Source organism: Camellia sinensis, chromosome 2 (assembly GCF_055761805.1).
Source record: "Camellia sinensis isolate YWXY chromosome 2, ASM5576180v1, whole genome shotgun sequence".
NCBI classification, from domain to species: domain Eukaryota; kingdom Viridiplantae; phylum Streptophyta; class Magnoliopsida; order Ericales; family Theaceae; genus Camellia; species Camellia sinensis.
Genome location: NC_138962.1, coordinates 58563849 through 58590441, shown reverse-complemented (window position 1 = coordinate 58590441; position 26593 = coordinate 58563849). Strand labels below are relative to the sequence as shown.

Sequence of the window (26593 nt, the reverse complement as noted above, 5' to 3'; positions counted from 1 at the left end):
ATATGAGTACTGAGAAGGACCCTGGCTTGATCCAGATTGGTTCTACACTGTCTTCAGCGCGAGCGATTTGTCGCTTTCTTAAAAAAATTTCAAAAAATATTTTGCGCGGTCTTGTGAAGACTTGTATGGGATCGCTCTTGAGATTGTGCAGCTTAGGATCGCTCTTAGCCTCGAGATTCGACCCCTCACTTTCAAACCTTGAACCTGAGTTCAGAACGTTCAACGGTCAACCACAACGTGAGGCCTGTGTGGCCATTTTGAAGCAGCCCTCGAACAAGAGGCACCAAAGTCAGATCAAGAAGATTAGATCAAAGGAAGCTTGTAAAGCTAGATCAGAAGCCCCCCCTCAAACTAGGGGCAAAAATGTTAGATATGCTCGAAGAGCCGAAGATGGATCCTTCAGTAAATCAATACAACAGCCACTCTCCTGGATACGGATGGCTTCAAAACCCTAAAACCATTTGGCATGGACTTGTTACACTTTTACCCTTTGAGAGGCTCGCTGGGCCGAAAACCTGGAAGGGCGACCCAGGCAAAAGTTAGAGCAAGAGAAAAATACAAAAAAAAAAAATGCAAAAGAAAAGAAAAAAGAAAGAAAAAAAATGAAAAAAAAAAAAAAGAAGAGAAAAAGAAATGAAAAAAGAATTAAAGAATATAGCTCGCAAGGTTGAAAACCCGCAAAGGGCGGCCTTGGCAAAAGTTAGATCATAAAAATGAGAGGTTAAATACCCGAGTGTACCTTAACCCCGAACTACGTGAGGCTTGATTCCCATCTTTGGGATACGTAGGCAACTTCATTCTGAAGTCCAGCCGTAAAATACTTCAAATTCAACTATGTCCATGTGATGGTTCTAGTCATCTTTGTCTTTTCTGTATCTGGGAGTTCGGTTGCAATCATCGCTCTGAGGACTGATTACAATACACTACGGTGCCATTCAGACAAGGGGCAACTTTCCATTGTCATTCAATGCACCGCGGTGTCATTCAAACAAGGGGCAACTTTCCGTTGCCATTCAATGCACCGCGGTGTCATTCAAACAAGGGGCAACTTTCCGTTGCCATTCAATGCGCTGCGGTGCCGTTCAAACAAGGGGCAACTTTCCGTTGCCATGCAGCTCTCTTCGAGCAAAGGGGAAATTTTCCTCCAAATCCGAGGTTGTGCGTCTCAAAAGTAGGTTCCGTGCTTGTTAAGCATTGGCCGTTTGCAAAAATAGTTTTTGAGAATTTTTATTGAAGTTGACTAATTCTCTTGAAAATTGTTCCATCTTTTCCAAAAACTGGACCATTTCTTGGACCCAAAAAAGGAAAATTTTCTGTGCTCATAGCCTGACTTGCATGATTTCAAATCAAAAATCGAACAAGTGTGTTAATCTAACTCTCATATCGGTCAAAATTTTTTTAGTAGAAAACCAAAACAAAAAATGGTCAAAATGATGAACTAGGGGCACAGTTGAGTCAGGCGTCCTGTCTTTCCCCTATTATCAACATACCTGCCAGAAAAAGCACTCTACCTGCCAAGAAGGGCACTCCCGAAGCTGACCACAAAAAGGCAGAAAACTCTTACATCCTTTGAGCAACGAGGTATCGAGCCAAGTGCGAAGCACAAACTGGAAAGGATCAAGATATTCCACTCCCTCATCTGGACAGATCTGATCACATCCAAACTCCCCAGCAAAGCATCGTCAACCGATGTCAATTGCAAATCTGCTGCACATCCAGCCGCATCACAACCTCTCTGTGGGAGAAGATCACTGTTGTGAGCAGAAGAAGAGAATCTAGCAGAATGCTAGGGGCAAGAGCCTGTAACTCCTTGTTTATCCACCAACCACCTAGGGGAAGGATAAAAAATGAGAGATTGAAGAATAGAGAGATGTGCGCTAAGAGAAAAAGTGAGAAAATGGCTTTTTCAGAAAAACAGAGATTGAGTGCCAGAGTGACGTGAGAATCACAAATGAGAAAAGGGTGGGAAACAATATCCAGAGAAACTGGCTCCTCGCACGCTAAGAGGTCTCTCGTCTTTGTAACACATCTGTGTGTCGTGTCTCTTGTTTTGTTTGTCTCGATTCTAGATTTGAGTCGTTCCGAGCGTGTGTCGATGTGTTTAGGTTGTTTACCTTTTGTTTTTCGTTGTTGAGTCTTTTTCGCTGTGTTCAGTCGTAGGCTCAATACCTGGTCGAGAACTCATTTTCTCAATTTCAAAAAATGATTTGTTGTGTGCTCAGAGTGCTGTGCCATTCTCCACATTTGTGCAAAAAAGGGAATTTGTTCTTTCGAAAACTGTAGGGTTCAACCCAGGTCATGTGAGAACAGTAAAATCAGGATTTATCTGAAGCTATATAGGTTCCGGACTGCAAAGCAAAAGAAAAGAGGGAAAATCGAAGCATCTGAGTGTGTTTCACCTTCAGCAAATTTCGTGATTGTACTCCGGATGTACCTCTTCAGGCCTTGTCACTACTTCAAAGTATGGGTGTGCCTCTACCTCAAGCTCAAGATCAGGTCTACTTCAAGCTAGAATGGCAATCAAAGTGCTCCCTCAGAAAACCAGTCCTTGCCAGGAAAGAAAGGTAGTAACTGCGTTTTGGAAGTATAAGCAAGAGTAACCCACTTTCAGCTCAAATTGTTTCTGCGGAATTTTCAATTCATGTCTTCGATGTGTAGCTCATCGTCAGTCGGCATGCACGAGGTGTATCCTTTTGAAATATATATTGTGACCCTTCTGAGAGGTAAATCGGAGGTTGTGTTTGAATTGGTCTTGTTAAGACTTGTATTCCTTTATTCGGCATTTTGTTCCAAATATACGTTGTCACGCCCGTTCCACTTGCATTGTGATGCACATTCCAATTGCATTGTTATGCACCCACTTCACTAGCATTGTTATGCTCATTCATTGCATTGATTATGCACATCTATCTAGCATTGTTATGCTCATTACTTGCATTGTTATGCACCTTTTCACTTGCAATTATCATTCTTTCTCCTCGCGCGTGCGACGGGTTAGACCTTCTCTGGTTATGAGCATTTGGAATATGTTTCAATGCTCACACCATTCCGAAACACCGGGATACGTCCCTATGTTTCTCTGTCTTTTTGAAACACCGGGATACGTCCCTACGTTTCTCTCTCTTTCCGAAACACCGAGATACGTCCCTATGTTTCTCTCTCTTTTTGAAACACCGGGATACGTCCCTACGTTTCTCTCTCTTTCCGAAACACCGGGATACGTCCCTATGTTTCTCTTTCTTTTTGAAACACCGGGATACGTCCCTATGTTTCTCTCTCTTTCCGAAACACTGGGATACGTCCCTATGTTTCTCTCTTTCCGAAACACCGGGATACGTCCCTACGTTTCCCTCTTTTCGAAACACCGGGATACGTCCCTACGTTTCCCTCTCTTTTCGAAACACCGAGATACGTCCCTACGTTTCTCTCTCTTTTCGAAACACCGGGATACGTCCCTACGTTTCTCTCTCTTTCCGAAACACCGAGATACGTCCCTATGTTTCTCCTCTCTTTCCGAAACACCGGGATACGTCCCTACGTTTCTCTCTCTTTCCGAAACACTGGGATACGTCCCTATGTTTCTCTTACCTTTCCGAAGAACCGGGATACGTCCCTATGTTTCTCTTTCCATTCCGAAACAACGGGATACGTCCCTATGTTTCTCTCACCATTCTGAAACAACGGGATACGTCCCTATGTTTCTCTCACCATTCCGAAACACCGGGATATGTCCCTACGTTTCACTCCTCCTTTTCCGAGACACTGGGATACGTCCTTATGTTTCTCTCCCTTTTCCGAAACACCGGGATACGTCCCTACGTTTCTTTCTCCTTTTCTGAAACACCGGGATATGTCCCTATGTTTCTTCTCCTTTGTCGAAACCTTTGGGATACGTCCCTAACCTTTGGGATACATCCCTAATCTTTGGGATACGTCCCTAATCCTTGGGATACGTCCCTAACCTTTGGGATACGTCCCTAATCCTTGGGATATGTCCCTAACCTTTGGGATACGTCCCTAATCCTTGGGATACGTCCCTAATCCTTGGGATATATCCCTAATCCTCGGGATACGTCCCTATGTCTCTCCCTCTTCGGTTAAAAGCGTTCGGAATACGTTCCAAAGCTCACACCATTCCGAAACACCGGGATATGTCCCTATGTTTCTCCCTGTCCCATTTCCCCACACGATTTCAGTTTGTTTGGAATTCATCTTAGGTTGCATTGTCATGCACACCTCTTCACTTGCGTTGTCACGCACATTCCACTTGCATTGTTTTATCAAATCGGCTTCGCGAAAGCGTATAAGTCCAATTTCAAACCGGCTTCGCGAAAGCGTATAAGTGCAATTACAAATCGGCTTCGCGAAAGCGTATAAGTCCAATTACAACCGGCTTTGCGTAGCATATAAGTCCAATGTTCAAATAGGCTTCGCGTAGCGTATAAGTCCAATTATCAAAGTCTTCTTGCATATCATTTACATCCTGCCCCTAAACTACGCTGGTTTGATTCCTTGCAAAGGGATACATAGGCAGCCTGCGGGCACAACCATTCATTCATTTGTATTTTGTTTGTTTGTCCAAGTCTTCGGCCTCATCAAAAATGGGTCGTCTTTGGGCTTTGACATTCACTCACGTCATTTCATGACTCATGAGTTCTGTCAAAGAGGGGCAACTGTAGACACCCCATTTTTGACTGCCCTTAAGACTTGGGCGTTACTGATGGTTTACTTGGTGGAGACAGGTGTGCAGGGCAAAGGTTCAGTTTCTTCGGCAAGAAGAGAGACAAATCTTAACTTCACACCCCATTTTGGACCAAAGTTATTTTGGATGGTTTTTAGACCTTAAAACCCTCTCTTTCAAAACATTTTTGAAATAAAGTTTCTACAATGTTCTGAGGCTCACATTTCGTCAAATGATGCGCTTTTCGATAAACCGAGCAAGGACAAAATGGAAATTAATGAAAGAGAGATGAAATCTTTCAAAACACCTTACTTAGGGGTTTGAAGTTGAAGAAGAGAGGAAAGGAGAGGAGAAAACTAGTTTGGGAGAAGTTCGGCATGAATCCAGGTAGAAGCGAGTCGAGCAGCCCTCGCTGAATCGGGCTTATCTATCTGTACACTTGGAGTTTAGCTATGGGGCCACCACCGTCGGAAAGCTTACTTCCGGGGCTTCATTTTGCATTCAAGAATCTCTTAAAGCCAAGTCCGGGTGGAGGAGATATGATCAGCTGAAGTTGGGCATCATCCCGGTTGGATCGAATCTGCGCGGCTTCACCAAAATGGGCATAACTTTTTCCACAGGAGGAATTTTAATGCAAGGTTTGCGCCATTGGAAAGCTAACTTCCGGGGTTTCAATCTGGACATCCACTAGCACTTTTTGACCTCATCGGCCACCCATCGGTACTCTATTTATCCGACCGGCAATTTATTGTGCCGACCGGCCATTTATTTTAGCCGACCGACCATTTTTGCTGGCCGACGACCTTCCGGAGCATTCTACAGATTGAGTGTATGCCAGCTGTGCCAGATGGAGGGCACGGACTGGATCCTCCACACACGTGTATGGAGGATATGCACCCTTGTTTAGCTTCCTCAAGAAGCTTTACACTTTGTTTTGCCTATAAAGGAGAACCTCCCTCTCATTTGCACAGGTTCTGAAAACTCCAGAGGCATACACACACTCTCTCCCTATGTATCTCTCCCTTCTAGCTTCAAAGTGTAAGGTTCTTGGCTCCATTACCCTACACCTCATAACCTAACCTCACCATCATCCATTCCAGCAGCTTGGAGGTCTTCTCAGAGGCTAGGAGGCAGTTTTTCTTGGTCCAAGAGGCAGCAAAGGATTGGTCTTCAAGGGTGAGTTGATTTCTCCCTCTTTCTAGCTCATTTTTGCAAGTTTTCTTAGCCCCTTTTGCTTGCTGTTTTGAGCTCCGACCAAAACTGAAAGTGGCATTTTTTTGAGCTCTATTTCACCTTTCATTAAGGGTCTTACCCTGTTTTGGACCCCCATTTTGCACTTGCTTCATTACCCCTTTGTATGCCATAATCTTGCATAGTATTTTTGACCTATGTGTAATCTATTTCGGAGCATGATGTAAACTGTAGATAGGCTTATTTTGAGCCCTTCTTCAATATTGAAGAAGGGCTCATCACTGTTTGGGACCTCCATGTGCCACTTGTCATTATCCCCCTCTTTGGTCCCCATTTTTGCATGATTTATTAGCCTATTGAGCTTCTGTTTTTGGACCTTGGTCCAAACTGAAAATGGCCATATCTTGACCCTCTCTTCATGTTTCATTATGGGTCTATGGCTGTTTGGGACATCCTTTTTATACTTCATGTTATAGCTCTCTTGGTGCCATTATTTTGCATAGCATTTTGAGCATACTAGTATCTGTTTTTGGGGTTTGTCATAAACTGTAATACATCATATTTTTGGCCCCTCTTCAATATTGTAGAAGTCCCCTTCTCTGTTTGGGGCCAGAATTTGTGAGTTGCTTCATTACCCCTCTCTTGGCCCCATTTTTGTATGCTAATCTAGCCTCATTTGTGTTCCCTGTTTGGCCATGCTTTAAACTGTAAACATTCTTTTTTTGGGGCTGCCTAGCTTCTGTCCTCATACTTCATGTTCAAATTATGCATGCATTGCATAGCCATAGGCCATTTCATGCACCAAAATTCATGTTTCGAGACTCGTTCCATGCATCGGGTATCATTTTGCCATGATTCAGGGCTGTTTTGCATCTCATTTTGCCTCTGAAAATTGCATGATCATATGCCATATTCCATGTTTTTCCATGTCTTGTTAGAGTGGCATTCCGTACCGTAGGTTCGGTCCTCGGTTTGCGTGCACGCGTGCACGCACTTCGAGTTGTCTCATTTTCATCTCATGGCCACTGATGTGAGTGCGGCTGAGGTCCACTCACATTGGTATAAGTCCATCTTGCATTTTGTATGCCATGTTTCAATGCGTTGTGCATGTTATGTTGTTAGCATTGTGTGTGCCATATAGTTGCATTGCATGCTTGTATGTTTGCTTGCATGCTTAGGTCGCATGTGCATTGTTGTGCATTGCCTCACCTCTTGATCAACCATGATTGAGGTTGGGTCCCTTGTATGTTTTGTGTGTATTGCATTTGACATTGAAATGCAAACTTGATTCTTTGGCCATCATGCATTGAAATGCGTGATTGGTGGCCCGAGGATCGAGGGCCATGCTTCCCTGAGTTCAACACATGATGGGAAACATGACCATGCTCACATGTGCCTGAAATCCCATACCATATACTGTCTGCTCTCTGTTGCTGTCAAAACTGTCTTCTGCAGGAAGTTTCTGCCGACCGGCAGTATTCAATGCCGACCGGCCATAGGTGAATGGCCGATAACTCCAGAAGCAGCCGATGGAAATTATGCACTGCCGGTGGGCATTTCCCCCAGCCGGTGGTAATCTGCAGTATGCAACAAACCTGTCCCAGAACTTTGGCATTTTTCAGAGAAGTAGGGCAGTGTAAACAGAGACAGCCTTGGTATGGTACGGACTTTCCGGGCAAGGCGAGTTCGAGCATGCATCATTCACGCATCCCGAGGCAGAGGCTGTGGCCACCTTTCTCCTTTTTTTGTATTCATTCTTTTAAGTAAATTAGAAATTCTGTAATAATTTATTTGCTTATTATTCAGACTGTAATATTTATTCGGACCCTCCGAGTAAGGGCAATTGTGTAATAAGTGTGCGTGAGTGTGTGTATGTCTTCCAACCCCACGTCTTTCTTCCCTTTTATTTACCTACTTATGATGGTAGATTAGAGCATGTCTAAATTAGCATACCTTATGCTATGCATGCGTGCATCCATACATTTGTCTCGCACGCACCAGGCTCGGTACATCATGCTAACTGCATTTGTACTTCAATTCCAAATTGAATACGTGCATCAATTGATTGCATTCCACATGCCATGTTTAGGTTGGCCGAGCCTACTCTAATTGCATCCTGTATGTGTTGCATTAGTCAAATTTGACATGAACTAGGACCATGCATGTTGGCTAACTAGTTTATTGTTTTGGCACGGAGTACTATGTAAGTATTTTCCTGCTTTAGCATATCGCATGCGTGTGAATGCTATCATGACAGTATGATTACTATGAGGCTAGATGCTTATGTGATAAACTATTTGGTTGCCTGTGGGTGAAGGTTGGATTGTCTAAGTTGGAAAAACTCGTTGAAATCCGTATTTTAGCCTACTTGCGAGTAGCAAATTCCAAAGTGTTTTTCAAGACAAACGGATATGCAATGCTTATTTCCAAATTAGGCAATCTAGTCTATACTTGTGTGCTGTGCACATAACATAGTAGTTCTAGGCTAATAAATGGATTAAGAACACATAACGTTTTCAAAATTGGATATCACGGTTGGTAGAGGCCGGTCTTCAGACCGGGCGAGAGGGGGTGCTCATAGCTGACCTTCCCCAATCGTACCCAAGTTCCCGAGCCGAGACAACTTTGGTGATGACGGACACGTGGCCTTTGGCACCGAGTCAGGGTTTCCTAAATCCCCCCATTTTAAAATATTTAGGTGGCGACTCTGTATCTGGCAAAGCGGTCCATGTTTGGCTCTTCTTTTCAAAAAAATCTGTTTCTCAAAACGATTTGCCGGATTTGGAGCCGGATTTGGACTCTTTGGTTCAAATTAAGAACCGTGACACAAATTGAGTCCGAACTGTAGCATGAGGCCCACGGGCGCGTCTACAGGAACCAACTCTACTGTGCTTAGCTCAATGACCAATTTATTGTCGCTTTCCACTTGGACGTTTACGAGACCAAGAGCTTGAAGGAACACACATGGCAGTCTAAGAGCCCTGGCTTCTCCTTGATTGACTAAGGAAGCTTGGACCAAAGAGACTACCATCAACCAAATTTCCTTCCTAATTCCTTAGAACCACGACAATCGAGGCTTTCCTCCTATCTGGGGTGAAACTCGCATCACAATTAACCTTAAGACAGCCTTGGAAGGTTGGTTTCCATTTAGCATGGGGTTGAACAAACGGGGTACACTTTGGGTAGGAGAGAACCTCTTAAGAACAGGGGAGGCTAACTTCCCTCCAAAGGGATGAAGTTTGACGAAGAACTTGTAATGGGTCTACTGGTGAGTGATTGAATACCCATTCGTTTCAAGCCTTCCAGATAAACCAACCCACAACAGCTGCAATTCCCACTCTTTCCTTTCTCTCTCTATCATTCACACAATGTTCCATGATAGATAGAGTCTATTTTTTAGCTGAGGAGAAGACTCCATAGCCTGATAAGAAGCCCAGGTCAGACCCAAACCAGACTGCCCTAGTCCAGCTACAATGAAAAAGAAGATGTTCAATCGACTCCACGTCAACTCCGCAAATGGGACAACCATGAAATGGGGCACATCTGTGGCGAAAAAGGTTTTCCATGGTAGCTAATTTGTTGCAACAAACCCGCCACAATAAATTATGAATTTTTGGTGGGACATGGAACATCCAAATTAATTTCCAGAAGGTCTTTGGGAGTGGGACCGAAGAAGAGGCTCTAGAGTTACCTTTGGATTGTTGTTCCTCAAGAGTGACTGGATAACCACTCAGGACTTCATAGTCTCCCGACTTCATATAGTGCTAGACCAAAGAATCATCGTGGCCTTCCGAAGAGATTGGGATAGCAGCAATGATCTTAGACTCTGCGGGCCCCACCAATTCTCGTAATTTGCAAAGATCCCAATCTTTAAGGGTTGTGTTGACCACATCCCTCACCAAATGAACTTGACACCCCCTCGGTTTAGGCATTTGGACTTCGTAATTCCAAGACTGAGGAACCCACTAATCATCCCAAAATTTGATTGAGTTTCCATTGCCTATCTGCCACCGTAACCCTTTTTTTAGAAGCTCTTGACCTTGAAGGATATTGGTCCAGAACCAAGAAGGGGTTCTACCCCTGTAGGCTGTTAAGAAATCAGTATGGGTTCAACTTCAGTTTCCATCTTTGCATTTTACCCACAGCATTTTCAATCAAAAATCCAAACGCTTCAGACTTTGACCTGCCCCAACAGGAAGGGAGACCCAAATACTTTGAGCCAACACGCATTGGAGGAATCCCCATGAACACACAAACCTCTGTCTTCACTACTTCTGAAGTGTTAGCCAAAAAGATGATCCCGGACTTTTCAAAGTTAATGAGTTGCCCTAAAACAAAGACGCACTCCTCCAAAATAAACTTAAGGGCTTGGCAGTCACTCCTATTAACTTTAGCAAAAAGCAGAGCATTGTCCACAAAGAAAAGACGAGTAAGAGTGGGGCAACCCTTTTTCAACTTAATCCCCGATAGCTGTTTGTAACGCACTCCCTTCAACAATGAGAGAGAAAGACCTTCAGTAACCAGAATAAAGAGGTAGGGGGAGAGGGGATCTCCTTGTCGCAGGCCCCTCATTGGAATAAAGGCAGCTCTTTTCAACCCATTTGCAAACATAGAAAATGTCGAAACAATTTCCATAATCCACTGGACCCGCACCCCGTCAAAACCCATTCTTACCATTAGTGTCCGCAAAAACTCGGTCATATGCTTTATCTTGAGATAACCAACCAGTCCATACATGGGCCTGCAATAATACACCTTATGAGATTGCAATTCTTCTGTCTGACATTAATATCATCTCTTGTGTTCACCAAAGAGCTAGACCACCCGCCGAGCCATTTGGATCCACATAACAGTAATTTAGAAAATGCAGACTTCTCCTTATTCTTTCCAAAACAGATCTTCGATTCTTTGTTTCCATCAAGAAAACCACCCCTAGGTGATGGGTTGAACACAACCTCGGAGGATCTGGACTGTCAAGGGTCACCCAATCCCCTGACAGTTCCAGCTGATTATAAACGTGGATCTTATGGCTTTTCTAGCTCAGCCACCACCCACCACCCTTTCGAGACACTAAGTCTGAGAGGCCATTGGATAAATGCAAGGGACTTGCGAAAAAGGATCATCATGATTAAGGGATTCAGGCACTTCCTCGCGTACTTCTGGGATCTCCATTCACAGTGGCATATCATAGGGCTTAAGGAACGGACTTGGTGTGTCACACCAATTAGGGGAGCATCTATTTGCACACACTCAATCCTCTATTTGCACATCCTTCTTAATTCACACACCTAAAAAAATAAAAAATAAAATACTTACTCATTACACACACTTTTATTCCAATTATATCCCCCATAAACACAACTTTCCAACTCTCCCAATCCACACACCTTCCAAACCGGCGACTACCTCGCCGGCAACCACCTCACCGGCGGAGACGCAACACCATCGTTACCACCTCCCTTCCAGTCGCCATTCCCATCCCTTCCTTCACCCACCGGCAACACTACCGCGATGCCCACCCCATCTCCTCGATCTCTCTCTCTCTCCCCTCTCAGTCACGAAAAGGGGGCTTCGGATGTTGATTCTTTCCAGATCTAGGTTCTCCTGTGTGTGTGTGTGTGTACAGAATTGAGGGTCGCGAAGGGGTAGAAGCTGTGGCGGCGGTGGTGTTGTGTCCCGAAGTGAGGGGTTACGAGGGTGGTAGGGAGGGTGGGTGAGTGAGCGATGAATGATGGGGTGGGGTGGGGCTTCAATTCGAGAAGAGGGAAGCTGGAGGGAGGCGACGGAGGGAGGAAGGAGATGATCGGAGGGGGAGGCACTGTGCTGGGTATTAGGGTTAGGGTTAGGGTTTTGGTTGGAGAAGAAAGAGATATTTTGGTAATTTTATTTTAGGATAAAAATATAATAAAAAAAATATCATTAAGTGTGTGAGGAGAGGGGGAGTGGTGTGTGCAAATAGAGGCTCCCCACCAATTAGGGAGGGAAGAGTGGTTGGACAAAGATGATTGTGGGCTAGATTGAGAAGTGGGGCTATCCGTTGGTTTAGTAACATAATATGCTGGCCTAGAATTGGTTGGGCTTTGCATCTTACTGTTTACAATACTGGGCCCAGAAGTTGTAACAATCGTAAGAGGAGGCCTAAATGGGTTTAAACTAGTAGGAGGTACGTCAATGCTTATAGGAGGGATGGGAGACTGACGTACCATATTTGTTTCATTTCTTGCTTGAAGGCCACATGTGGTATGCTGTTGCACGACAGGTGTCTGTCCCATAAAAGTGGAGTGGTGGTGACGGTTGTAGACATGATGCCTCTATAGTGGTCGTACCGGGTTGAGCCTCATCTATTGTACCTTGCGTCTTTTCCCCACTCAGCAGTACCTGAGAGTTCTGCCGCCGGAGAATAGGTCGAAGGCTTTCTTCCATCTCATTAATATAATTGCGGTAGTATTCCACTGTCAAACCCAAATTTCTAGCCACCCCTGTTCTGAGCTCAAGGCTATACCTAGATTGCCAACCTACCTCGCGGGACACGAATTTACATGAGGTACAGTCACGGCCTATCCTCCCGTAATCATAACCAAAAACTAATAGACATTCATACTTGAAATTAACCCAGATGTCTCTCTTCTCCGGCGAGTTGCTTGAAGGTCTCTTCAACATCTGGGTAGGGGCTGGGACATGTTAATGTTCACTCAGAGTCGAAGAAAACTTCTAGCTAGAAGTAGACCCTCAGTGGGAGCTTCCACTCCAATCAACTTCCCGATGCTATTAGCTATGACTTGCCCATTACGACGAGTCATTTTGTGCATTGGTAAACCATGGACTTAGACCCAAAATGGACAATAGGAAAAATCCATTTCAGAGATCGCTTTCCCCACAGACAATGGTTGGAGCACTAGAAAGTTGTCCGTCACCGACCATGGAGCATTTCGCAGAACCAGGGCCTGATCTTCTTCACTCTCAAATCTAAATAGGAATACATTCTCTGGCCATGAAGACATGGTGATCTCTACTCTTGTTTTCCACACCCCCAAAATGATACGAGTTACTGCTTGCTTATTAAGGTCTTTAGAGGTCAAAATCTTCCGTATCAGGCAAAGATAAGAAGAATCCACACATTCATCAGTGCCTTCCTCCAGCTCCAACGGAGGTCTATAAGCATCATTGCCATTAGAGAGTAGAAGCTATACAAACCCAAGAGTGGAGGTGAAGACTAGTCACAATGTTTTACACAACATGGGATGCAACCGAGAGAAAAGGATCAGCAAAAGGGAAAGTAAAAAGTAAAATGCCTAGAAATTTGGGAAAAACCCAGAAGAGATACCCAGAAAACCCTAAAGTAGAAAGACTCTCATTCTAGAGAAAGGATTCGATGAAATCAAATGTTGTCACGCCCATATGGGTAGGGTGGGTTTGGATTACGGTTTTAAGATAGGTAGCAGATAAAAAAAGGTAAAACAAGGCTAACTTGTCTTCTTACATTGAAATCTAATTTTGACTAAATATTTTGTTTTTCTTCCCCAATCTCAAAATAGGCATGTGAGACACTCATCGTTAGTTTGCATAGAAAATGTATTTGTAACATTTTAGTCAAAAATCACGTAGGAAATATGTGGCTATTTTTAAAAAAACAGGGTAAAGTGTGCCATTGATACATGCCCAAATATGTAATTACTTTTCTTTGAGCAACAGTAACAGTTTTAGGCAAACGACTACAAAAAAAAGTGCTCTCTCTATTTTAATTGACCATTTTTAATTGATATTCCCCTACAGTACTCTATATGAATGGGTCATAGGCCCGAACTGCACCCTTGGACTAGGGAGAAGCTTGGTCTTTTATTTATTATTATTTTTGTGAGGTGTGGAAAAGCTTGTTTGGGATTTATTAAAATTTTGTAAGTATTGAAAAAGGGAATACAATAAACAAAGGAAACTTGAAAATCATAAAGCTTATCATAAGAAAATCGGCTTATTGGGAATCCAATACCCCAAAAAAATTTCGCTCTCATGAAGGGAATACAATAAACAAAGGAAACTTGAAAATCACTAAGCTTATCATAAGAAAACTAGCCTATTGGGAATCTAGTTGTGATAACTCTGTCCCGTATTATGTTAATTAATCTTGATTGTGAATGTGATTATGTGCTTAATGTAATTTTGAGTGCTATTTATATGATTATATGTGGTTTTCGCTTTATATCTGTTCACCGTAGAAAAATCTGTTCAACTTACTGTTATGAATTGAAAATTTAAGGCCTTAGCGGCCACAGAAACTGGAATTGACTATGCCATTGAGATTAGCATAATTTTTAGAGCCTACGGTGGAATTTAATTGAAAACTGATTCGAAGCGAATCGATTGGCTTAAATTAAATCAATTGGGCACCATTAATTAGCTCTAATTAAGTGTGATTAGAGAAGGCCTATATAAATGAGCTAAGTATACTTAAGCTCATATTGTTTTGAGCTCAAATCAGATTTTACCCTTTAGAGAGAGAGAGAGGGCCGGTTTAGAGAAAGAGAAGGAGAGGCCATCTTTGTAGATTTTTGCAAGAGAATTCAAGGTTTGGAAGTTAGACTCAAGAATTAGCTAGGAATTAGAGGATTTGAGCTCCTAGGTGAGTAATTAAACTCAACTTCATGGGTTTAAATTCATCCTTGCATGAATTCTAGCTTGATAAGTGCCCAAGAACAAGAATTAATTTGTGTTTGATGATTTTGAAGTTAATGTATACATGCATGTAAGGAATTGTTATGAATTTGCTTATATGAGCATGAAACATGTGGTTCATGCTGATTTGAAAGTCATATACTACATGCATGTAAGAATTTCCATGGTATGGAACTCAATTCAAAAGATTCATGTTATAATTAGAAGTTGATTGTGAGAACATGAAGAATATCACACCAAATCATACATGCATGCATAATTCTAATAGATTCCATGATTTTGAACATCATTTGTGCCATTTAAAGTGGGATTGGAGTCAATAATTGACAAGCATGAAAGATTTGTGAAGATATGAAGCTTGTATGAAGTTTGAATGCATGAGCTTTGGCCATACCAAGAGAAATGTTGATTAATTTGAGATTTAGATCATAGTTTTGGACAATTGGTTTTCAATAACCTATATCTTTATGCTATGTAATGTTTTTCCATGATTTTGTACCAAAGACACGAACTTTGAACCTTTGAATATCAAGTTTGAGCTTCAAGAATAATTCTGGAAATTCCAGAATTCATCGGGTCCGCTCAAGCGGGGAAAGAGCCGCTCAAGTGTGAAATTCTAGCTCCTAGAACTTTTGTAGACATTGATGTCTACTTGAGTGGTAAGAGTCACACTCGAGTGCCCAGTCACACATTTTGACTCTCAGCTTGAGTGTCCGAAGTCACACTCGAGCGCAAAAATGAGGCAACCAGTACATTTGCAAACCAAAAGGGGTCCGCTCGAGCAAGGAGCCCTGTTTCTGAAATTTTGAAAAGATGTTTTGTGCTTCATTTTCCGTTCTCTTTCATTTCTAAGCACTCTTAGGCATGCATTGAGCATTGTGAATGGATTAAGAAAATAAGAAAGAGGCCTAAGAGGAGTGTATAAGTGAAGAACGGATTGAATTGTTTGTGACCCAATATGTGTTTTGATTTATATAGGGTCGAGCACAAGAACGAATACACCGGCAGAACACTGTGAGTAATATCTTAGTAAAGATATTTTGAAGTATGTTATTTGTCCAATTACTTACTCTTATTTGAGTTGCTTAAGTTTGTCAATTTAAATTATGGACAAATAATCGTTATGCCATATGATTGGGCCAAAAGCCATCGAATACGATTGATTGGGCCAAAGGCTGTCGGATATGATGATCGGGCCAAAGGCCGTCGGATATGATTGATTGGGCCAAAGGTCGTTGGATATGATTGATTGGGGCAAAGGCCGTTGGACATGAATGATTGGGCCAAAGGCCGTTGGACATGAATGAATTGGGCCCGAGGCCGTCTGTTAAGGACGAAGTGGGCCAGAGGCCGTTTGATATGTTCAAGCTTGAAACCATTTAATGTACCAATAGAAACATGAATGGGCCTAAGGTCGTTTGATATATCTGTTTCAAATTTCATTCATGTATCTTCTTTATTTGATATTATTCACTGGGCTTTCGCTCACTCTCATTCATGTGTATGTAGGTGAGCAAAGAGATGTTCAAACCCAACCTCGGTGAAGTTATGTGAGAAAAGGCAAGGTTTGTGGAGTCAGCCCAAACGTCTCAAGCACGAGACTTGTTTGTTTCTTTTGTCTTTCTGTTGTTACTTTGGTGAAAATGTTAGCTTACCATGAACATAAGCTTTTGGTTTGGCTAACTATGGCTTGAATGATCCTGTTGTGTAAAACTTATATGTTAACTTCCTTTTGATGTGGGTTATTAACGAATATATGTGAAATGTTATGATGTGCCGTGTAAGCACAGCTCTATGGACAAAATTTTTAAGTTGCTTCCGTTTTGGCCCCTTTACTCTGTCGTAATATGTCTAATTAGGTTTAAGGCCATAAGGAGTCTCTTGATTACTGGCCGGTTATGACCTTAATCCATAGGGGTGGGTTCGGGTTATGACACCAGTACCCAAAAAAATTGCACTCCCATGAATCAAGGAAAATAAGAAAATCTGCCCAAAGAATACAAAATTTATATGTGTCAGATGCAAAATTATTTTAGGAGGAAAAATTGAATGTTTCTGCAACTAAGTTGCCAATGCAAATGCCTCAATATGAGGCAACATTAGGTATATCCGACCTCCTTGAAAATGATGAGAGTATTATAGCCACTGGCCGACAAGGAGGATTATCTATGGACTTAGATCAGTTGAACAACAAAAGAAAGATAGTTGGACTAGGACTGGGAGTGGGACTCATCATGGCACTTTTTTCAAGAAAGGAATTCATTACTAAAATGACAGACAAGCTCCCACACTCACGTGGAAAGGAATCCTCGGAGATCATTTTGCTAGCAGGAAAAGAATTGGAGGATGCTCCTCTCCTATTCTTTCATGACATGTCTGCCCTCCACGTTTTGGATTTGTCATATACTAGCATAAACTCTTTGCCGCAATCTATTTCCAGGTTAAATGCACTCCAGAAATTAATTTTGAGAGATTGTGATTTCTTAATGAAACTACCACCTAAAATTGAAGAACTTACAAATCTGGAGGTGATTATTCTTCAAGGGACTGAGATTATATATCTACCAAAGGAGATTGAGAAACTAATTAAATTTAGCTGTCTAAAAGTGTCATTCTATAGATATGCAAATAACTACCAAGAGAGTAAGCATATAGACATAATAATTCCAAGTGCATCCTTGTCAAAACTCTCACGAATGAATGAACTGCGCATTGATGTGAATCCAGATGGGGATTGGTGGGATGTTGAAGTAAAAACTATTATACATGACTTGTGTAGCTTACAAGAGTTGCAAACTCTTGAATTGTATTTTCCCACTATTGAATTATTTGAAGAACTCATTCGGAACAGCCCGTCATTGATATGTCCAGCTTTAACACACTTCAGATACGGGTGCAATTTTGGACCGGGCCGGGCCGAGCCCATGTCGGGCCTTGCGGGCTCTTGCCAAAAAGTCAGGCCAGCCCGGTTCACGAGCCAGAAAACTAGGCCCAGGCCCAGGGGTATTCGGGCTTTGGGCAAGCCTAAACAATTTTTTTAATTTTTTCCACCAAAATTTTATTATTTTCCATTAAAAAAATCACTGGGCATCGGGTGGGCCAGGCTTTTGGGCAGGCCTTGAGCGGGCCCATGGGCCAGGCCAGGCTTCAAAACGATGGCCCAAGCCCTGACCCAAGACATCGGGCTGGGCTTGGGCCTTAACGGACCGGGCCCACCTCAGACCGCCTGCAGGCCACAGGCCAAAATTACACCCTTAACTTCAAATTTATAGTTGGTCATCAAGTTGTACGCTTCCTGTCTCGTCTACCACTTGAGGTTGAGAAGGAATTCAACAATTTGGAGAAATCAGAGAAAGGCTTGAAGTATGTAAATGGTGAAGGGATTCCAATCGAAATTATTGAGGTACTCAAACATGCCAATGCCTTTTCCCCAGAACACCATTGGACTGTTAACAATCTATCTGAGTTTGGGCTCCAAAATATGGATAAGTTGAAATTTTGTTTCTTGGTGAAATGTAATGAGTTACAGACCATCATTGATGCTGAATAGTTTATCAAGAAGGAGATTGTAAAGGAGATGATAGTAATGAATCTGAACAGTACTCGTATTTTAATGAGGAAAAAATGGTACTTTGGGTCACTTCAATACTTGAGTATTCATTACATGAAGAATATGGAGAGCATTTGTCAAGGGTCAGTTGGGAAGGGTTGTTTGTCCAATCTGAAGTTTTTGGCCTTGCATACATGTCTCAGTTTGACTACTGTTTTCACTATAGGCATGCGTTGAAATCTTGCAAATTTGGAAGAGCTCAAAGTTGAAGATTGCACCAAGATCAGCAGCCTTGTAGATCTTAAATTTTCTAACTCGAAATCTGGTCATTTTCTCCCAAACTTGAAGAAGATTTTACTTCTTGAGCTACCAAAATTGGTCAGCATCTCCAATGGTCTATGCATCGCTCCAAAATTAGAAAGGATTGTCATCTTTTGTTGCCCGAAACTCATAAAGGTCTCTACCATGAAAGTTTACAATAAAGATTTGAGGGTAATCAAAGGAGAGAATGAATGGTGGGGTGCACTAAAGTGGCATGAATCAGACTTGAGCAGTGATCATCAAGATTATTTGGCTTCTGTGTTTGTCCCACTTAGAAAGGATGGGGATTTGATGGCTCAATTCACAAAAGATTAGATTAACTCCAACTATTGAGGCAAGGTTGAAAGCTATCTCAATGGCCTAGTAATTTCTCATTCATTTATATCTTTAGAGATTATAGAATTAGTAATTTCTCCGACATTTCTGATATGTTTGGATCTTAGATTTGGAAAGGGAAAGAAAGGGAAAGGGGAAAGGGAAATGGATAATTTTTTTTTACTTATATATTTCATTTACATTTGCCTCACCTTTTCCCTTTTCTTTTTCAAATCTCTATACAAATCAATGATCCAAACACAATCTTACAACTATAGTGTCAAACCTTCCAATGACCTAACTATGAGATTAGTGATCACTGAAGCGGTTATCTCCCACAAGCTTGTGGATGATATTCAAAATGTTTACCAAAATTTACTCTCTGTCTCTCTCTCTCTTCATTTTCGCAGTGCATTTTATTACTCATTGATGGAGAGAATGTGACATTCCTTGTTATTGTTTGTCATTTTGTGTGGAAGTCACAGGTGGTGGAAACTCTTTGAAGACCCTTGTGACAGAAGAATGAATTGTTCATTGAAGAGAAGAAGCTGAGAGATACTAATGATATTGGTAGCATGCATTATAAATTAATTGTTGGGTATACATCCTTGGTGAAGTGTAAGACTCAATTAGTTTACCCAAAAAATATTTAATTGAGTTTGGTATTAGTTGAACTTTGTTGACAACTTTACATTTGAGTATTGTATAAAGCCTTTGGCATGCTTTGGTGGCAAGTATATTTATTTGTCTCATTGTAAGTCCAAAGGACAACAATACACTTTGTATTGTTTATTGGCAAGTATATATATATATATTATATCTATTTTTTGGTGGGTTCATTGAAGCAGTGCTGTGTGGTAAAGACAGTCCAAGTCTTGGTGATCCGTTTGGTTGTTGTCTCTGCCGTGAGGTTCAAAGCTTTGCTTGGTTCTGCTTCAAAGGACTGTTTTTTGGGTTGCACTCTATAGTTTTGGTGGGAGCTGTTTTGGTCCATTATCTTGTGTCTTCTACACTGTCTCCATTGTAGTTGTTTTTAAACTTTCTATTGATATTGGAATCAGACTATGGTCCCATAAATGTACCTTATATTAAAAGAATCACATAAAAATCTGTACCTGTATGAGCACGAAATAATCTTCTCGTATAATCCTGTTGATCAAGTTTGCACTCCTCCAAACGTCGTTGCTTTGCTACCTGAAAGCACAAATGTGAGCTAGCCGGCGGGTGTGTGCCAAAAACCCCTCTGATGCCTAAGTCAGCAACTAGACAATAGACAATAAGCTCTGTGTATTTTAGAGTAAGAATTGTGATACCTGTACATAGGTCCTGTCATAAGCTTTTATAGATTCTGCATGACACAATCCTAGTAGGACTCCAATCCTCCTTATAAAAGTCCACCTATGGATCATACTTCCAAGGATAATACATATCCTGATAACACCCTACTTACTACCAACCAAGTGAGATGGCTCGAACCTCCTTACCTCGGCTCGGTAGCAGCTCAACCGAGCTAGCATGGCCTTGTCCCACACCAGACAGAACTAGGAATATTCAACCGAGATACCCAGTTCGGTACCCCGGTCCTACCTGGGTCAAACATAACCACCTCGGTCCAAGCCTTGGGCTGAATATCCATCCAGTCCATAACCGAGCTTACTCCATTCTCATTTCTGTCCACAACGCGGCCCAATGACCAAGAGTGTGTACCTAGCTCTGTCCATTCAACCGATGGTCTTAGCTCAACCTAATTTCCACATAACTTGCCCTCTCAATTGCCCCTTAATTCCATCTGCAATGCATGATTGGGATTAGTCTTCTCCAGCTGAGCTAGATGTACTGGCCCCCAACCGAGCTCAATATTACCCGGGCTCCCAATTCGTTCGATCTAGAAACGTCTTGTCAGTTTCTCTACACGTCGTTCCACTACTCAGACACGTCTAAAACATTATTTATTCCTTTGGACACGTGGCACGCCCCCACTAGTCAAGTACATCTGTTACAGTCGGCTTGTACTATAAAATTTGAACAGTCCGCCCATTATGCCTCAACTATATAGCTTCACTTTTTTGAAAGGCCTCTACTGTTCATCTTCCCTCTTGCTAGCCTTTGTTCCTCTAAGCTCCCAATCTTCAACCCCTAATCTTCCTGCGCTCAAGACTGGGCCTACTCATCTTCTGCTTTCTTTAACACTGCCAGCATTTGTTTCATTAGATTGGATTCGGATTTCATTCCCAAATCGGTAAGTTCTTCATCCTTGTAACTATTTCTACTTATTTCTAAGGATAGTCTCTCAGTTACCAAATATGTACTTATAAACACTAGGGTCCAAACCAATATAGAAAACCTCGAAACACCATGAGTAAACTTGGAAATACATTGATTGGGACTAAGAACTAGTCTAGAACTGTGTTTTGTTGATCCCAAATCGTGCTATGACCGAACTAGGCAACTGTTTGCGACCTTTGGGCCTGCACTCAACCGAACTAAAAATGCATTTGATCAAAAATCAAGTTATATGATCAATAACCGAGCTAAAGACCTTAGCCGATTCTATTTCATGGCCGAACTAGGAATGGTCTGTAACCCAGTTGAAGCTGAGCTAGGCTTATTTTGCTTTGTCTATTTTACTTAGCTCGGTCCATTAACTGGGCATAACCCTTATTATTTCCACTTTGCAGACTCGACTAGGTTGGCCAGGCATATCTTTGCACTTTGCCCCAGGGCGATTTTGCTCAACCGAGCCATCCAAAGTCACCTCAACACCAGGCTAGGCAGCCGTGTTCATTTTAACATAACAATCTTTTAAGTTAAATGGGTAAATACCGATTCCTGGAGAGCTCACCCGGTGCCATAGCCAAGTTCCGAAGGGAATACAACATCCCTAACGACGTACATATCGAGTTAGCCGCACTGGACACCATGCCCTGGGGCAAGCCGGGCTTCGTCCCTTTTACCCTTATATCGATCGTAGAAGTTGGGCTTCGGTTCCCTGTATAGACCCTCATCTGCGAATTTCTCAAGCAAACCAGATTGTGCCCTATCCAACTATCCACAAACACTTATAGAATAATAAATGGCATCGCCGAGCTAAACTGCAGACTCGGCCTCAACCTCAGATTAGCTGAGCTATTTCATCAATACTCACTCAGCCAAAATGACAAAGGTTGGGTTTACTACCTCAGAGTAAGAAGAGGCCGAGAAAAAATTATCAAAAACACACCAGACAAATATTTAAACGATGATGATTTCCTCTGGGTTTCTGATCATTTTGAAGATCAGGAAGCCCAGATACCGGGCTATAATATAAACTGGAATAAAGGAACAGCTGGTAAGAGCATCCCAGTTTAATTTCCTTTCCTATTTCAACATCCACCGTGCTAACCCTTCGTGTTTTTTGTTTCTTTTGCAGATTTGAACCAACATAAATCAAATTACGCCTATGCTAATCAAGATGCCCTTCGTGCTGCATTCTGATACCGCCACCGAGATTGGACCGAGCTGCTGAGTTTCGAGCCGACCTATCAGTATAGTAGGAGGAGAAAGACTAAGGTGACTGACTTCCTTCTTGAACCCTTACCAGAACCGGACCCCAACCTACCCCAAATCAACCTAATACCACTTACTGAAGAACAAGAGATGGCGAAAAGGCGAGCTGTTCGTGCCCTCATCACTGAACAGACTACGGCCATGAATCAAGAGGCCCAGACCAAGCTACCTTCATTCGGTCAGGCGCGTGAGACCGTGGTCACCCTTTCTTCTACCAAAGCCCCGTCATCTCGGCCTAGTAAGAGGCCCTGTACTTCGGCTAACAAATCACCGAGGCTAGAGGATGAGGAAGAAACTGAGCAGGTTTGGGCCACACTCCCTCAACACTCCCCCGTCAGACACCATACTACCCCATCTCCTACTTTGGCGTGGACACCAACTGTGTCCTTTAGGGGCCGAGTTGTGACCACGTTAGATTCTATATGCGTTGAGAAAGACAACTTTCTAGCTTTCAATTTAGCCAAGAGTGTCTGCCTCCCAGCCGACATGGAGCACCACGCCCACCTAATTGAGCTGAAGGCCATTTGACCCGCCAACAAATCGATTATTTTGGTAACCCTGAATTCTAGAATAGTTTTCTTTCTTTCTTGTCACTTGGTTTGTAAAAAAAAATTTAGGGTATGATGTGGAGGCCTGCAATTGCGAAAAATGACAAAGACGGCCATTGCAGATGGCAAAACCAAGGAAGTCAAGCTAAAAAAGCTCCAAATAAAATTTGCAAAACTGAGCACTGACCATGATCGCTTGGCCGAGCTTGTTAGTACTGTTGAGGAGGATAAGTAAAAAGCTCTGGCTGAGCGGAAGGATCGCTACCTTTGGGAGCTTGCTAAATTAGAGAAGAAGAAAGATGCTAAAATAAAGGCACTTCGAAAGAAAATGGAAGATGCCGAAGAGCGCGGCTTCAAAGAGGGTAAGGAAGTCTACGTCAAATAATGTGAGGCCACAACAGATATCTTCTTTAAGAGTGGTTAGAAACCCGCGCTAGAGAAGCTCAGTCACGCACCAGACGCAGACATTTTCGTTAATCCCCCCCACACTACATACCGAGCTACATGGTGGACTACGCAAACGCAGTCCAACAAAAGCTTCTACCAAAGGGGGAGGAGGAAGAGGAGACCCCTGATCTGATAAATGCTCCACCTGCTAGCACGAATCTCAGTCGTCAGCCTTCTCTGCCTAGCACGGTTGATGTGGAGCTGTCGACCGAACTACCCTACGAGGCAGTTGCCCAGACCGGCCTTCCTAGTGGCGAGGTCCGGGTTAACTTGGACGCTGACCTTGATGATTTATTTGCTTGACACATTCCCTGTTGTGTTTTTTCCTTTTATTTTGATGGAATGTAACCGGGCTACAAGCCCCACCTTTTGTACTCAATATCTGATGAATGAAAAAAACTTTTCTTTTTTAACGTCTGTTTGTTTGGTTACATCACTTTTTCCACTTTATAGTGTATTAGTTTTACTGCCTGCCTAGCCAGCTTAGTTAGTTCAGTCATTCCTTATATTTGCCCTCCCTTTTTGGCCGGGATAGTTATCTCGGTTGAAAACCACTTTGGAAATTGCAAAAACCTTTTTAACCGAGATAAGTGCCTTGATTCTTATCTCGACTACGAGAAAACAGTTTGACCAAGCCTGCCAACTTACTTGAGCCTAGATCCTTATCTTGGCTGAAGAACGAACAAAGTGTTTGTCAAACCTGCCAACTTTCCTGAGCCTAGATCCTTATCTCGGCTAAGGAAGAAAAATTAGTTGGTCAAACCTGCCAACTTTCTTGAGCTTAGATCCTTATCTCGGCTGAATAATGAACTAATTGTTGGTCAAACCTGCCAACTTTCCTGAGCCTAGATCCTTATCTCATCTAAGGAAGAAAATTTTGTTGGTCAAACCGGCCAACCTTCTTGAGCCTAGATCCATATCTCGGCTAAAAGAAAATAGGTTTGCTTAAACCTGCAAATTTACTTGAGCCTAGATCATTATCTCGGCTGAAGAACTAAAGGTGTTGGTCAAACTTGTTAACCTTCTTGAGCCTAGATCCTTATCTCGGCTGAAGAACAAAAGGTGTTTGGTCAAACTTGCCAACCTTCTTGAGCCTAGATCCTTCTCTCGGCTGAAGAACAAAAGGTGTTGGTCAAACCTGCCAACCTTCTTTAGCATAGATCCTTATCTCGGCTGAAGAAAAGAACTAAGTATTGGTCAAACCTGCCAACCTTCTTAATTGCCCCCAGTCGGTAATAAATATGAACAACTTTTACAAAGAAATGAAAGAATTTTTCTGGAAAAAACTACTTGTTTTATTATAAAAGAAAAATTATAAGTGTTTTAAGAAAAAGCTAAAAATAAAACAGTTTGAGATTGGCCGTGTTCCATGGCCTTGGAATAGCTTTGTTGTCCATATCTTCTAAGTAATATGCCCATTTTCCCGTTAAATCAATCACTTTGTATGATCCTTCCTAGTTAGGTCCTAACTTGCCATCTTTAGGTACCAAAGTGTTGCCCATTACTTTGCGCAGTACCTAGTCTCCAATCTTGAATTACCTTGGGTGCACTATTTTGTTGTATTTCCTGGACAATTCTTGTTAATATGAGGCAATGTGCACCAATGCCATTTCTCTTGTTTTTTCGGCTAAGTCAAGTTCTAGGGCTATGGCCTCCCCATTCAAGTTTGGATCAAAATTTTCACTCCTAAGAGTGGGGAGGCCTACTTCTAGGAAAATTATTGCCTCCAGGCCATAGGCCAAAAAAAAAGGTGTTTTGCCAGTTGACCGTCGAGGTGTGGTACGGTAAGCCCATAAAACATGGGTAAGTTCCTCGGCCCACTTGCCTTTTGCACTTTCTAGCCTCTTTTTTAGGCCATCTAAGACTACTTTGTTGGAAGCTTCGACCTGGCCATTAGCTTGGGGGTATGCTGGTGTGGAGTTGTAGAATTCTATCTTGTATTCTTCACAAAAACCCCTGAAGATCCTACCATCACACTGAGTGTCATTGTCAGATATTAAAGCCTTGGGTATGCCAAACCAAGTTATGATGATCTGCTAGGCGAATTTCTTGACGTCTTTTTCTTTTGTAGATGTAAGTGCTTCTGCCTCCACCCACTTTCTGAAATAGTCCGTGTAGACACCCATTTTTGACCGTCCTCAAGACTTGGACGTCACCGTTTGAACACCCGGTGATCATCCATGTTTGTGTTCGTTTGGAGTTCCCGGAGGTCTCGGATACGCGCATTGCCTCAGGATCTCCGAACTCGACTGTTTAGTGTCTGGTTTTGCACCAAACACTTGTGTTTTGCCTTGGAGGGGCAGTGAATGCCTTGTGAGGCATCCCCACACATCACCGGCTATGGCCATGGGCCACCGGCTGGTATTTTGTTGCCATCGGCAATGTATATTGCCGGTCGGCACTTTTTGTTGCCGGTCGGCACTCCTTTTTTACAAAATGGCAATTTTGAGCAGCCGATTACTATTCATCTGCTTTTGCAAAAATTTTAAGACAGCTGTATGTCATTTTGTTCCCCTCCATACACGTGTATGGAGGGATGGACCCCTTGTTAGCTTACCTTGTAAGCTTTACAAGATTGGCTCCTCTATAAGAGGAGCCCTCCCCTTTTGGCTCTAGGGTTAGACACTTGAGAGAGAAAAACATTGTGAGAGCTCTGGTTTTAGGTTTAGGGTTTGATATATATTCTATCTCTATACCTCTCTCTCATTTTAGCCTTAGTGTGTGTGTTTTGTCTCACTTTTGCTCACAAGCACCCACCATTACACCATCCCTTGGAGCTGAGACCTCTTGAGGGTTGTTTTTAAGGTTTTGAAGCTGGTTTCAACCTAAAAGAAGCTGTTGGAGCATCATTTGTGAAGGTGATCTACAAGGGTGAGAAACTTCCCTTTTATTCCCCATTTTTTCATTGCTTTTTGACCTATCTTAGAACTGTTTTTGTGCTTAGTGTATAACATAAAAAAGTTCTGTTTTTAGGCCCTCTAAATTGTTTGTTTAGAGTGTTTTGTGGTTTGGAGGTGTTTGACCCCTCTTAGGCCTTGAGAGGCCCCATTTTGAGCCATTTTGAGTGAGCTCCGGGATTTTGGTGTTTGGGCCTCCTTACTACTGAAATCTTGAGGGATTTCAGTGGTAAGGATGGTGCCTTGAAGTCCCAAAAAGGGGAGGGCCACCCCCTCTCCTTGTTGTCCTTGAAAGGGACCATTTTTGGCCTCTTGAGGGAGCATCATGTTAGAGTGTGTATTGATCATGTCTTGGCTGTTTCCCATGCTCATTATGCCATGATATAACCTTGTTGTGTGTTGGTTTTGGTACACCATGCATACTTAG

The 26593-nt window shown here is 42.5% G+C and overlaps 1 protein-coding gene across 1 annotated transcript; it reads left to right on the top strand.

Annotated features, from left to right (window-relative positions):
• The first annotated feature begins 11596 nt into the window (after nt 1–11596).
• On the top strand, nt 11597–18728 carry LOC114315963 (uncharacterized). Its single transcript, XM_082909893.1, has 5 exons — nt 11597–11749; nt 16579–17292; nt 17868–17945; nt 18093–18249; nt 18349–18728. Exons 1-5 carry the CDS (start codon nt 11597–11599, stop codon nt 18726–18728), a joined length of 1482 nt encoding a protein of 493 aa, XP_082766019.1.
• Nucleotides 18729–26593: the final 7865 nt, after the last annotated feature.